Source organism: Salarias fasciatus, unplaced genomic scaffold (assembly GCF_902148845.1).
Source record: "Salarias fasciatus unplaced genomic scaffold, fSalaFa1.1, whole genome shotgun sequence".
NCBI lineage: Eukaryota > Metazoa > Chordata > Actinopteri > Blenniiformes > Blenniidae > Salarias > Salarias fasciatus.
In genome coordinates this window covers 79,030-91,030 of record NW_021941395.1, presented here as the reverse complement: position 1 = coordinate 91,030, position 12,001 = coordinate 79,030, and the positions used below count along the sequence as shown (strand labels likewise).

At 43.7% G+C, this 12,001-nt stretch overlaps 2 protein-coding genes across 2 annotated transcripts; one reads left to right on the top strand and one right to left on the bottom strand.

Moving 5' to 3' along the window:
• The first annotated feature begins 1,687 nt into the window (after positions 1–1,687).
• On the top strand, positions 1,688–7,167 carry LOC115385628 (pinin-like). Its single transcript, XM_030087699.1, has 9 exons — positions 1,688–1,845; positions 2,610–2,687; positions 3,090–3,161; positions 3,592–3,667; positions 3,939–4,033; positions 4,173–4,248; positions 4,612–4,767; positions 4,862–5,000; positions 5,519–7,167. The coding sequence occupies exons 1-9, from the start codon at positions 1,733–1,735 to the stop codon at positions 6,712–6,714; spliced, it is 2,001 nt and encodes a 666-aa protein (XP_029943559.1). The 5' UTR covers positions 1,688–1,732; the 3' UTR covers positions 6,715–7,167.
• A 471-nt stretch (positions 7,168–7,638) lies between these two features.
• On the bottom strand, positions 7,639–10,127 carry LOC115385625 (gem-associated protein 2-like). Its single transcript, XM_030087697.1, has 10 exons — positions 9,923–10,127; positions 9,688–9,772; positions 9,402–9,491; positions 9,264–9,323; positions 9,048–9,164; positions 8,929–8,973; positions 8,778–8,846; positions 8,319–8,429; positions 8,091–8,149; positions 7,639–7,895 (listed from the first exon to the last, which is right to left on the bottom strand). Exons 1-10 carry the CDS (start codon positions 10,042–10,044, stop codon positions 7,850–7,852), a joined length of 804 nt encoding a protein of 267 aa, XP_029943557.1. The 5' UTR covers positions 10,045–10,127; the 3' UTR covers positions 7,639–7,849.
• Positions 10,128–12,001: the final 1,874 nt, after the last annotated feature.

Genomic DNA, 12,001 nt, shown 5'->3' with positions numbered 1-12,001 from the left:
CTTCTTGTACAAGCAGAGCACGCACGCACCCACCCACACACACGCACACACACACATACACACACACCCACACCGCTCCCTTTCTTACTTGGTGAGTCCTTGTATTTGAGGTCATAACAACAATGGGCATTTGATCAGTAAAAAAAAAAAAACTGGAATTCTCCAGCCTTGACTTTAAACATATTTCCAAAATATTATAACATCATATCTCACCACCTGTTCCTCCTCCCATCTTTCTGGAACATTTCTGCAATGTGGCAGTTGTCTTCAGCAATCAGTATTATCTACAAAGAAACATTCGGAGGGCACACATCCTGTCTGCTTAGTCTGCAAATAAGATAAGGAATAACTCGCCAGCCAAGGTCCTGATAGTTGCATATCACCCTGTTCATACAAGAAAGATACACAACAACCTGCAAATGTTTGAATGTTACACAAACTATTCTCATTGGATTGAACTGTTTTTGAACAAAATGTCTTGTAATGAAGCCAAACCACATTATGCTCTAATTTCAGTAATAAAAATCTTAATTACCGTACACAGACAGAAGAAGAAGAAACACTGCACTCTGTGAACTGAGACTTCACTGGCATACTTTCTACTGACTCGTACACAGTCAGCCTCAGTGACCAATGGAATGCACTGAGTCACTTCAGGCTAAAAACAAAGAGCGTGTAGACAGTTTTTCAGCCTGAAGGGAAATTAAAGTGGTTTTTAAAATGACTTTAATGTGGGTTTGACATTCATATTTACGCCTTTAATCTCAAGTAGAGAAAGAGGGAAAAGAAATACAGGGCTCAGAAAAATAACTTGTTATTGTGTGGATCAGTTTGTTGCCATGGAGCTACACAAATATTCTGAAAGAATCCCATATTTCAGTCGGTGGTGTGGGGATAGCAATGGCACAAACAGCAAGAAGCAGAATCAATCCAGACGAAATGCTGAAATGAAAACAATGTCAGCCAGCCCGCTTTGTGGTAGTTTGTTTGTGGTATGTTGGCATCTTTTTGTGGCAGTTTGGGTCTCTTCTTCAGTCGTCTGACTTTTTTTTCCCATGATAATTCACATCTCTCTTTGCTCTTTGTATCTATTGTAAACATTGTATGTAGTGTGTGTGTGTGTGTGTGTGTGTGTGTGTGTGTGTGTGTGTGTGTGTGTGTGTGTGTGTGTGTGGTGTGTGTGTGTCTGTGTGTGTGTGTCTATCTATATCACATTTTTGTTCTTTTTCATATTACTTCCTAATAATTTGCTAATTTATGTTTTGGCATCATCCAGGCCTTGAGTATATAGTTCCGTACCAACACAGGTAATGTGTACTGATATGACATTAAAGATTCCTTGATATCTGTGTGTCTTTATGGTCACTTTGCATGGCTCCGGGATTTTGCTGTCTCTTTGCAATATTGTTATTTTTATGCAAAAAACGACAAACCTGGAAATTGAAGAAAGAAAGAACTGAAATTTCGACAAAATTATGTCTCGATTTATTATTATTATTATTATTATTATCATTATTATTATTATTATTATTATACTCCTTATACAATCAAAAGTATCAAACATTCAGCCTGATGAAGCTTGAACTCAAAAACTGAGTAGGCTCGTTCATATCGTTCACTATAAAGGTGTTTCATGACAGTAGGGGGCGCTCGCGAGCCACAAACAAGAACGGCTCGCGTCGGTAAAACGTAGAAGAAAAGAAACACGTGATTCGCGCGAACTGAAAGCAAGATGGCGGTGGTGGTGCGGAGCTTGCAGGACCAGCTCGAAAAAGCTAAAGAAAGCCTGAAAAATGTGGACGATAATATCCGAAAGCTCACCGGCCGAGACCCAAATGAGTCCAGGTAAGTAGTCCGAGTGCGTGTGGGTCGTTCTGGGTGATTCTTTTTAGGCAGAAGTCCGAGCAGCCGACGAGCGTGTCGGTGATAAGCGACGTGCGCAGAATTAGCAAACAATCACGACTCACTGCGCGAGGTGGGAAAGTTGATATTGTCCTTTCTTTGGAGTGTCTGCCGCGAAATTGTCCACTGGATGAAAAAGCAGAGGAGAAGTGTCTCCAGACATTGAAGCGAAGCCGTAATGCGAGCAGGGTGTGTGTAGGCCCCGCAGCAGGCGTTGTTCAGCCGCCCCCTCACGCTGCGCTCCTCCTACCATTGCTTTATTCACACAGGGCGATTTACAACCGGAGATAAATAGATTAGCAGGCATTTTACTTAGTGTAGTTTTTAAGTAAGTTCAATTTCACAAACGAGACACTCTTATTAATATTTAAGTCCAGGTAAATCGCGGCCTTAATCTCTGGGGTTAATCTGCATAATGTTGAGTAACAAAGGAAAAAAGTCTGTAAAATGACTGATTGCAATTTAAGCAGTTTCCTCGCACAATTTTAGACAAATTTCAAACAACCTTTTTTGTAAACTAAAAATTAACATGTTCAATCATTCTTACATAAGTCTGGCTTATAATTTGTTATCCTCCTTGGTTTTATTTAGTACTTGTCAAATGTCCTTATTTTAACGTAATGATTCAACACTTCAATGGCTTCTTTTTCCAGTGTGCATCCAGTAGTAAGTTTTTGTGTTGACATTGCATCTCCCTATGTTTCCAGACCAGGTCAGATCCGGCGGTTTGGTGGCCCCATGGCAGGCCTCGGCGGAGGTAGAGGCAGAGGAATCAACCTGCTCAGGTAAACGTGGTGTTAATATCATCACAAACCCATTTAACATGAACTCACTCACGAGAAGTGGTCTGATTTAACATGTGTTCTATTTGTTTCATCTATTCATCTCATACATTCACTTTATCTAGGGTGATACCGCAGCCTACTAAATTTTTCAAAATATTTGTTTGCAATAAGTAAAGTACATCATGTACTGTGCAAGTTTGTAGAGCCCATATTTAATCCTCAACAAATTAGGCAGTATATGAAATGCTGAAAGTAAGATTATTTCTTAAAACATTTTAGTTCATTTTGAATGGAGTCATGATGAATTGGCTGGGCTGCAAGGAGCAAGTACTACCAAAAACAGTGGGATCTTGACTTTAAAGTGGCTAATCTAAAATCTGTCTGTCTCTCTTTGCTCATCAGGCGTAGTCTCTCAGACATGGGAAGTGGCGGCCCCCCTGCCAAGCAAAGAGACATCGAAGGAGCCCTGCTCAGGTGAGTTTACAGCTGTCATACTAGAGTTAGAGCTGATCCGACAGAGCTACACATTGAAAGAATCCAGTGGTTTTGTGACAGTCACACAGAATGAAATTACATGGGCAAGTTGGTGATTTTAACTTTTCTTCTGAGATGTTAATCAAGATAGTTTAACTTGGTGTGCACAAACTAACTTTTCCACCCGGTCTAACTGCTCTGTCTGGTAAGAAAAAGGCTGAGTTGGAATAATTCAGGCTGCTTGCTTTATTGTAGAATTGTGAAGGTGCGGATCTTGCATTGTTTGATCTGTGTTATTTTTACTCCTCGTGCAGGTGAACTGTCAGTCTGTAGCTAAATCGGTTAAGTTCTTGATTTTCTTGTGGATTTGAAAAAAAGCATTCACTTTCATGTCTCTTGCATGTCTGTCTACTTCTCGCTGTGCTCACAGGCTGGCAGGGGACCAGAGGGCCAGGAGAGACACGCGTCCCGACAGCGACGCCGAGGATGACGATGATGTCAAAAAGGTCAGAAGCGAGAGTGTGCCGCTGATTTACAACAGTGGGAAAGATTAGAGTCAGAGTTATTTGGTTTATGGTAACAATACAACATAAGCTTCTCTGGTTTGTCAACACCAGTCAGAGCAGTCAGTCCTGCTTTCTTTCTGTTAGGTTTTGTTCACACTGTTATCTACTTTGCACTTGACAATTGTTTTGGTTTGAGAAGCGGTTCCATTGACCGCTGAAAGCAGTAACTTGTATATTTGCTCAGCCAGCTCACGCTTTATTCTGCCTTTAGCCGGCGTTGCAGTCGTCCGTCGTAGCTACCTCCAAGGAGAGAACACGCCGAGATCTCATTCAAGATCAAACCATGGACGAGAAGGGCAAACAGAGGTAGGCCCACCGGAGCCTCGGCCTCTGAACGCACACCACACTTACACCTTAATCTCTGGAAAATTCTTGAATTGATTCTGTAGAAGTGGCACGGGTGGCGCCACGTGAGTGATGGTTGAATTTTTGTCTCTTCTGTCAGAAATCGGCGCATGTTCGGCCTGCTGATGGGGACACTGCAGAAATTCAAGCAGGAATCAAACGTATCAACAGAGAAGGTGAGCAAACTTTTTGTGATGAGCGAGGAAACGAGCTTCTGGAGAGCTTCTCGGGTGACCTTATATGCAGATCATTTCTGCTTCACGTTCTTTTGCTGTGTTATATGTGTTTTTACTGTCGTGTTTCATGTAAAACATTGAAATTTACCGTCACACTTTTTTACTGAATTGGGTAAAATTTGGTTCAAGATTAGAAAGAGCACTTTTTTGGAACTTCAGAGCCCAAATTCATTAAAGTAGTGTAGGAAGTCACAACATGTGGGTGAACATGTTTTGTTAGAATTGATAGATTTTGATTTCATCACAGACAACAGTGTATTTAACTCTGGATCATCGTCCTTTGTCTTCTTTCTTCCCTTGTAGCAAAAGCGGCGCTCAGAGATTGAGCAGAAGCTGGAAATTCAGGCTGAGGCTGAAAGAAAGAAGGTGGAGAATGAAAAGAGGGAGCTGTTTGAGGAGCGAAGAGCCAAGCAGACCGAGCTGAGACTACTGGAGCAGAAAGTGGAATTAGCTCAGCTGGTAAGAAAAAAACTCATTTTCACAGTGTGAATACAGTTGTACATGATTTGATTTTTCAGCTCCATAAAAAGTCGTTTTATTTCTCCCTTCACAGCAAGAGGAGTGGACCAACCACAACAATCGCCTGGTGAAATACATTCGCACTAAGACCAAGCCTCATATCTTCTACCGGCCTGGAAAAGTGTGCTCCGCAACACAGAAACTCCTCGATGAGTCCACCAAGAAACTCAATGGTAAGTATAGCTTCTGTTTTACAATTTATCTTGATTTAATAGTGTTTATGAATATGTTTTATTAAAATAATAGACAGCACAATGTTAAGTATTTACAAGTATTGAACAAAAGGTTTTGATTCCATTGGGAGAAAACTCAAGCTGCAGACTGAGTCAAGATTTTTCTGACCCAAAGTACAATGGTTGGTGATATAGTGACACTGGTGCCAAATTGCCAATTATGCATCTGTTGTCTCAACCTCTAAACATGGCCACAGTCAGCAGATTGAAAGTCTTTCAGGTGATAAAGACAGGATGACATTATTAGTGTTTAAGTAAATATTGAAAGTCCAAATTGCTGATGTTACACCTTTTTTTTTTTTTTTTTTTCAATGACACTCCAAGTGACATTATTATAGTGCATTGCCTGGGGAAAAAGTATAGAGACACATTTTAAATACATAGAGACATTTTAAATGAAATGTATCTTTCTCCTGGTAACTGTGTGACCCTCGCCTCTCTGGATCTCCTCTCCTCAGCTGTTTTTGAGGAAAGGCGTGAGGCTTTTGCTGAGCACCTGAGCAAGATGGAGTCGCGCCCCCGGCGACAGCCGAACCGCGACCAGGACGTCAACACAACGGCAACAGGGACGGACCACCCGGCGGAGGGTAAGCCAGTAGGTCAGGTAGTCAAGGTGACAGGTAATAAGGGTGCTGTAGACTTGGAGGAAGATGAGGATGAGGAAGAGGAGGAGAGAGAGAAGGAAAAGGGTGGGGATGGAAAGGGAGCCAAACCTGAGGAAGGTAGGAAGGAAGAAAAGGGGGGGAAAGAGGTGTTGATGAAGGTAGAGGAGGAGGAGGAAGAGGAAGGTATGGAGCTGAGTGAGGAGAGAGGCCAGAGGAAGAAGGATGGGGAGGAGCAGAAGGAGGAGGCAGAGAAAGAGGGGAGTCCAGGATCAGAGGAGATGGAGGTAGAGAAGGAGGACGGGGGGAAGGAGGGGGTGGCAGGAGGAGAGGGCCAGGAGAAGTCTGCAGATGACCGAAAGGAGCAGAGTCCAGAGGAGCAGCCGTCTCAGATCACAGTGAGCAACCAGGAAGCAACAGACAGCGGCAAACAGGAGCAGCCAGGCCCGGCTGCAGTAGAGCCCTCAGTCCAGCCCCCCACCACCCAGGAGGCCTCCCCCACCCCCGAGTCCACTGCTGCCTCCACCGCACCTGTGCGCCCCCTCGCCATTCCCGTCACAGTGGTGCAGGACAGCCAGGCAGCAGAGGAAAAACCAGAGGAACAAGCCCCGCAGAAGCCGCCTGAATCCAACGAGGCCCCCGTCTCTGCCCCCGCCGCCCCCAAGGAGGCTGGGGACGGCGTCAGGGGAAGGAAGGAGAAGAAGGAGGCCAAAAAAGGCCGTAGCAACAGCTCCTCCTCGTCCTCCTCCGGCTCCTCCTCCAGTGGCAGTTCCTCTTCGTCCTCCGGATCCAGCCGCTCGTCCTCCTCCTCGTCTTCGTCGTCCTCCTCGTCATCAAACAGCAGCAGCCGAAGCCGCGAGGGTGGCAAGCGCAAGAGACGGCCGTCAGGCAGGGACAGGAAGAAAGGAGAGGAGCGGAGTCACCACAAGGGAGGAGCGAGGGACAAAGGGTCCAAGGAGAAAAGAAAGAGGCGGAGCGAGGAGGAGCGGGGCAGGTCGTCACGCGGCGATAGAGAGCATAAGGATAGAGACAGGAAGGACAAGAGACGCTGAGATGGTTCTCCAAACTGCTGAAGCTTTTTAGTGTTCTCCCGAAAACAGCCAAAGTTTCATCAAGAACCATCAGCAGCGTCACAGCAGAGGCGGACTGGCAGTTTCCCTCTGACTTGGTAAACAGGATCGTTAGTGTCAAATGGTTAGACAGGAAAGACGTAATTTTAAATCCGAGGCACAGACCATCACCTTGTGATCATAGGTCTGTGTCTTAAAAATGTCCCGATTCCTCACTGAAGCCACAGGTTAGCCTGTGAAAGGTTCCAGCAGCAGACGTCGTTCACCTCAGTGCAGTAGTCGTGTTTTTGAGTTGTTGTGACGATAATGTTCGTCTGCGCTGATTTTTAAGTGTTCTAAATTTTCGTGTGATAATCTCAAAAACGTTGAGTTGGAAGTCTTTCTTTTTTGTACCAACTGATTATCTGGTTCAAATAAAGGGGAATTATAAATGAATTGACTCCTTCTTTCTTTTCCGATAAAGTGTGGAAAAACCAGAAAACTGAAGTTGCCAGAATAATTGGAAAGTTACTCCTTCTTGTGTGTTGTGGACCTGTCAGCTGTGTCAGTTAAATGTCAGAATCAGCTCTTGTCCATGCACCCATCATTTAAGATGTAAAATGGAGTGGGTATAAACTGAATTCTTGTCTGCACATCACAGCACCAGATGATGTTTGACCCTCCAGAAGTGCTCTGCCTCATTGCAGCTTGTCCACAAATTTACAAGCACTCAACTGATCCACAAGCTGGAGCTCCCACACCCAAGTATGGTGACTGCTATGGCATTCAGAGAGCTAATTGAATCAATATTTGTGATAACAGGATTTAAATCTAAGAAGTACTGTTACACATGTTAACAAGAATGTTAAGTATTCTTTTGTGCAGTACTGCTGAACACTTATCTACGGGGAAATGAACGGACATTGTAGAAATCACTTTATTAGGAAAAAACAAAACAAAACCTTCGAGTTCAATGACCGTACACTAAAACAATCATCAAAATCAGCTGAAGTAACCATGCTCGTTCACAAATATGGTGGCATCACAACATGTGAGCAGAAACACCATGAGTTATTTTCCAGTCTGTTGTGAACAGCCAGATGGAAATCGCCACGATCTTGAGCGTGTTGTGGAGAGATCAGCTTCCCTCTGGCTGGTCTGCCAGATCATTCTGCTCAAAGTATCTGCAAGAGGAAGGAAGAGAAAACAACTGAGGCTGGTGTACGTCACAACAACTGGGATGTGAAGTCAACACTACTCTCTATCCCGACACCTTTTCAGAGGTGGAATATATTAGCAGCAAGGAAACCTCTTCCTCAAAGTTGAGGTGAGGATTTGTGGAGTTTTACAGAGGCCAAATTTCAAAATGTGTCAGTCACCTTGCAACCAAGCAGATGAGTAAGTTCAGAGCAGGAAGTCTCTCATCCTCATCACTTTCCTGTGAACACAAGAAGTCCTCAAGGTCAACAAATTCAAAAGTCACAGTCATTAAAGCAAATGTCTATTTGTGCATTCACGAACAAAGATGGTAATCAAAGCAGCTCAGAGTGAAATCACAGGGAAAATAGAAGTGTTTGCAGATTGTTGGAGCTGCTCTGAGTAACTACCAGCGTGCTGCGGACGTGGGCGCATCTCCTGGCGAGCTGTCGGATGGAGGAGTGGGCTTCAGGCAGCAGAGGCTTCTCCAGGCAGGCCAGCAGAGCATACAGCCAGCGACCCTGCAGGGACCCACATTCAACAACACTGTACAATTTCTCAAATAAAAAAAAATAAACTGGGTGACCTATCATTCACTTCTCACATCCAAGTTGTACACCTGCAGCAATATGCAGAGTAAAAGACACAAAGGGGTGTTGTACCAAGCAAGTTGCCACCAAATTCTGAGCCAGACAATCTGAATTAATCCAGACTCACCAGACCAACAAAGTGTCCTTCTTCTATTGTCCAGTTTGGGTGAGTAACGTTCTTAACTCACACTATTAATATCTACCTGAAGGTTGAATGAAGTTGGAAGTTGTAGCCACTGGTTATTTGAATTCCTGTTACCTTTTTGTCATCGAACTTACCAACTGTGGAGCAAACTCCTGCTCTTCAAACCAGCTGATGAGGATGTCCAGTACCATTAGAACCGTTGACTGAGCACACAGAGAAGGTGGGAAACAATAAACACAGACATCAAGCACACTGCTGCACTACCTTACAAGAGAGGTAAGTCACCTGGTTCAGTCTGCTGACGATGCTGAGAAAGGGAGGGAAGCCCACCTGCAATGAATGAATATTTCAGTATAATTGTGTATTCTTGTATGACCACAGTTGATAGATAACGTCAGTACGACCTTGTTGTAGTCTAACGCTGGTTCGGCGTCGGGATCTGTTTGGCAGGATGAGGAGCCCAGGTAGACCTTTTCTCCTAAACAAAATTTCTTCCAGCCCTCCTCATCTGTGAGCTTTGGCTGAAAAAGACAATGCAGGACAAGGTTAAAAAAAACCAAAAAACTATCAAGAGCGTCCAGAAAACCCCTCTGGGTGTACAGTTTACAACAGCTTCTAACCATCTGCACATTGTCATCCAGATTCTGGCTGCTCCAGTGTTTCCTGTTCTTTGTGATACTCTGAAAGGGGAAAAGAAAGCTTATGAAAGAATATCTACAAGCTGAAGGGACGTGGGGAGAAAATATTTTAGATTTTACCTGTCTGACTTCAGAGAAGTTGCTGACTTGATGCTGCTGCCAGCTTAGGCTTGGAGAACAACCCAGAGGAGCCACGGGACACCCCGCCACCTGAAACACCAGGAAACTCATCTCTTACTTTTTTAACTGTCTCATCAAGAATCATCAACAACACCGTGCAGGTAGTACGAAGAACACCACCCCAAGTCAGCGTTAAGGTAAACTGATGCAAACATATCAACCGGTTTGAGAGGACAGATACGACAATTTTGTCGCTTCTCCACCAAATATGTTTATATTTATTTACCGATGCATTCACCGTCTGCTTCTTCTTAAGCTTCTTTGGGTCAATCTGAGCAACCACCACCTCTGGGCACAGGGACGCCTCCAGCCTGAAAGAACAACACTTTCACAGCTTTTGCACGCTGACAAAACCATATGATCGACAATCATATACGTTCATATTTAAAATAACATTATGTTATTTCCTAAGAAGTTTTAGATCATGAATGCCTAAAGCAGTGGGAACTTCGTTAACGTACTGCACTTGTCGGAGGTATTCCTGCGGGTTCCGGGGCGTCACGCTGAGGTCCATCTCCGCCGCGCCGCCGTCACGGTCCAGAGGCAGCAGCCTGGGCATCAAGTCCTCCGTGTCCGACTTCATTTTAACCCCCTGCTGTCCGACAGAAGCAGAGTAAAGCTCAACTGTCAAGTTTCACCAAGTATACTCGCAGACTACGCAGCCATCTTGCTTTGGAGACGCGGAATGATGATGTAGGCAATGTGCGCGAGGTTCGTTGCCATGGCAATAGACGCTCTATGCAATTTTTGGTTTTAGTTTGGTGAAACCAGAAGGTTCAAGAAAATCTGTTTTGTCCAAACCACAGGTCTTTTTGTTTTGTTAAATGAAATGGCGGAAGTGTTTATTAAATGAATGAATTAAATGAATACATTTAATTTTAAAATCCAATAACCTTTGACCAGTGACCAAATCAGCCTCGACTGTTAATAATTATCAGGATGGTAGCTTGTATCTTATCTCAGCTGCTACATTTACCATTGAGGCTTCACAACAGCAACAACTCTGAGTCAATGTCCACTTAGTGACAGCAGTCGGAGCATTTTCCACCCATTATGGACATTTTCTCTTGATACACTCCTGTTCAAAACACCAAGGATGGCTGCTTTTCCTTTTTATAGAGTTCTGTGTGTTCTGGCTGCGGCGTTCATGATTTTACCTCATGTAAATCTGGGTTTGCTGTCAGACTACAAGATTTGTGGCGATTCTGCATGTGAAAGTAAGTTCAGAACCTCCTGATATGATCACAAACTACATCAGTGTGCAGTCATTTCTGTTTATGCTCTTTGAAACAATCACCACCAAGTCTTACAAGTCACTCTTTAAAGTCTGGTTTTTTTTTTTTTTTTAAGTACAATTCCATGTTTTGAGATGTAAACGGTGTCACATATTCCAAATTGTATTTTGGAGAAGAAATTACTCACAACACATATGTTTTTTAAAAGTCTTTACTTCTGTTATAGCAAATGTATAATTCTTTACAGCTCAATGCTTTACAAGTGTTCTACTTCAAAAAGTTAATGAGTCCTTTCAATTTTGCGTTTGTGTGTGTGTGTGTGTGTGTGTGTGTGTAGGTATGATTAGCTCAGCACAGGCAATAAGGGACCACCACGGTAAGGACTGCCGTTTCCTGAGCTTCCGAAGGGGAGATGTCATCTTTGTTTATCACAAACTGACAGGAAAGAGGGAGGACCTGTGGGCAGGCAGCGTACGTATCATATTCCCTGGAAAGTCTGTAAAATGTAGAGAAGAGGTATTGAAAGGTATTGATTTTTTATGTAGAAGCTTTGAGTGGCTGTGGTGATGTGGATATCAAAGCACACACAGCCACAGTAGTTGGATATCTTGCTGGCTTTCTTGTTGGACAGAAGTCATGATACTCTTTTTAAAAACCATAAACTAGAGGTCTCAAACCGAGCTCCTGGAGGGCTGTAGTCCTGCATGTTTCCTATGTATCCCTGCTGCAACACAGCTGAATGAAGTAATGAGTGGCTCTTTATCAGACTTTTTGCTGACCTTGGTGATGGCACCTTCATGATATTCAGGTGTGTTGAACCAGGGAGGCATGGAAAACATGCAGAGCTGTTTGTAACTGCTAATTTGTTACTTTTTCCTTTCAGATTGACAAACAGTTTGGCTATTTCCCAAAGGACGCAGTGCAGGAAGAACAGGTTTTTGCAGCCACGGAGAAAATAGTGGAAACACGGGTAACTTCAGTAACTGAGTTAAGAAGAAATTAAAAAAAAAACATGAATTAAACAGGAACTGTCCCTAAATTTAGGACTTCTTTCTCTATCTTTCCTTCAGAAATCTGATTTCTTCTGCATGGATGAGTTCGGCTATCCTACCGACTCCTCTCATCTGGACAGTGATGACGATGCTGACGAGGATGAAAGTGAAAAAGAAATTCAAATCCACGACGAGTCAGAATTCACTCAAACCACCGCTCACTCTGAACGTTCTCTCCAACCTGCTGGTCCGGAGTCCACAGAATCCACAGCTTCAGTGCAGGAAGCAGAAGGAAATGAAGGGAAAAGCAATG

Coding starts and splice junctions, on each gene's coding strand:
- LOC115385628 (XM_030087699.1), top strand. CDS start 1,733: ATGGCGGTGGTGGTGCGGAGCTTGCAGGACCAGCTCGAAAAAGCTAAA. Junction 3,162..3,591: donor ATCGAAGGAGCCCTGCTCAG/GTGAGTTTACAG, acceptor CTGTGCTCACAG/GCTGGCAGGGGACCAGAGGG. Junction 4,249..4,611: donor CAAACGTATCAACAGAGAAG/GTGAGCAAACTT, acceptor CTTCCCTTGTAG/CAAAAGCGGCGCTCAGAGAT.
- LOC115385625 (XM_030087697.1), bottom strand. CDS start 10,044: ATGAAGTCGGACACGGAGGACTTGATGCCCAGGCTGCTGCCTCTGGAC. Junction 9,324..9,401: donor ACTTCTCTGAAGTCAGACAG/GTAAAATCTAAA, acceptor TTCCCCTTTCAG/AGTATCACAAAGAACAGGAA. Junction 7,896..8,090: donor CTCATCTGCTTGGTTGCAAG/GTGACTGACACA, acceptor TTCCTCTTGCAG/ATACTTTGAGCAGAATGATC.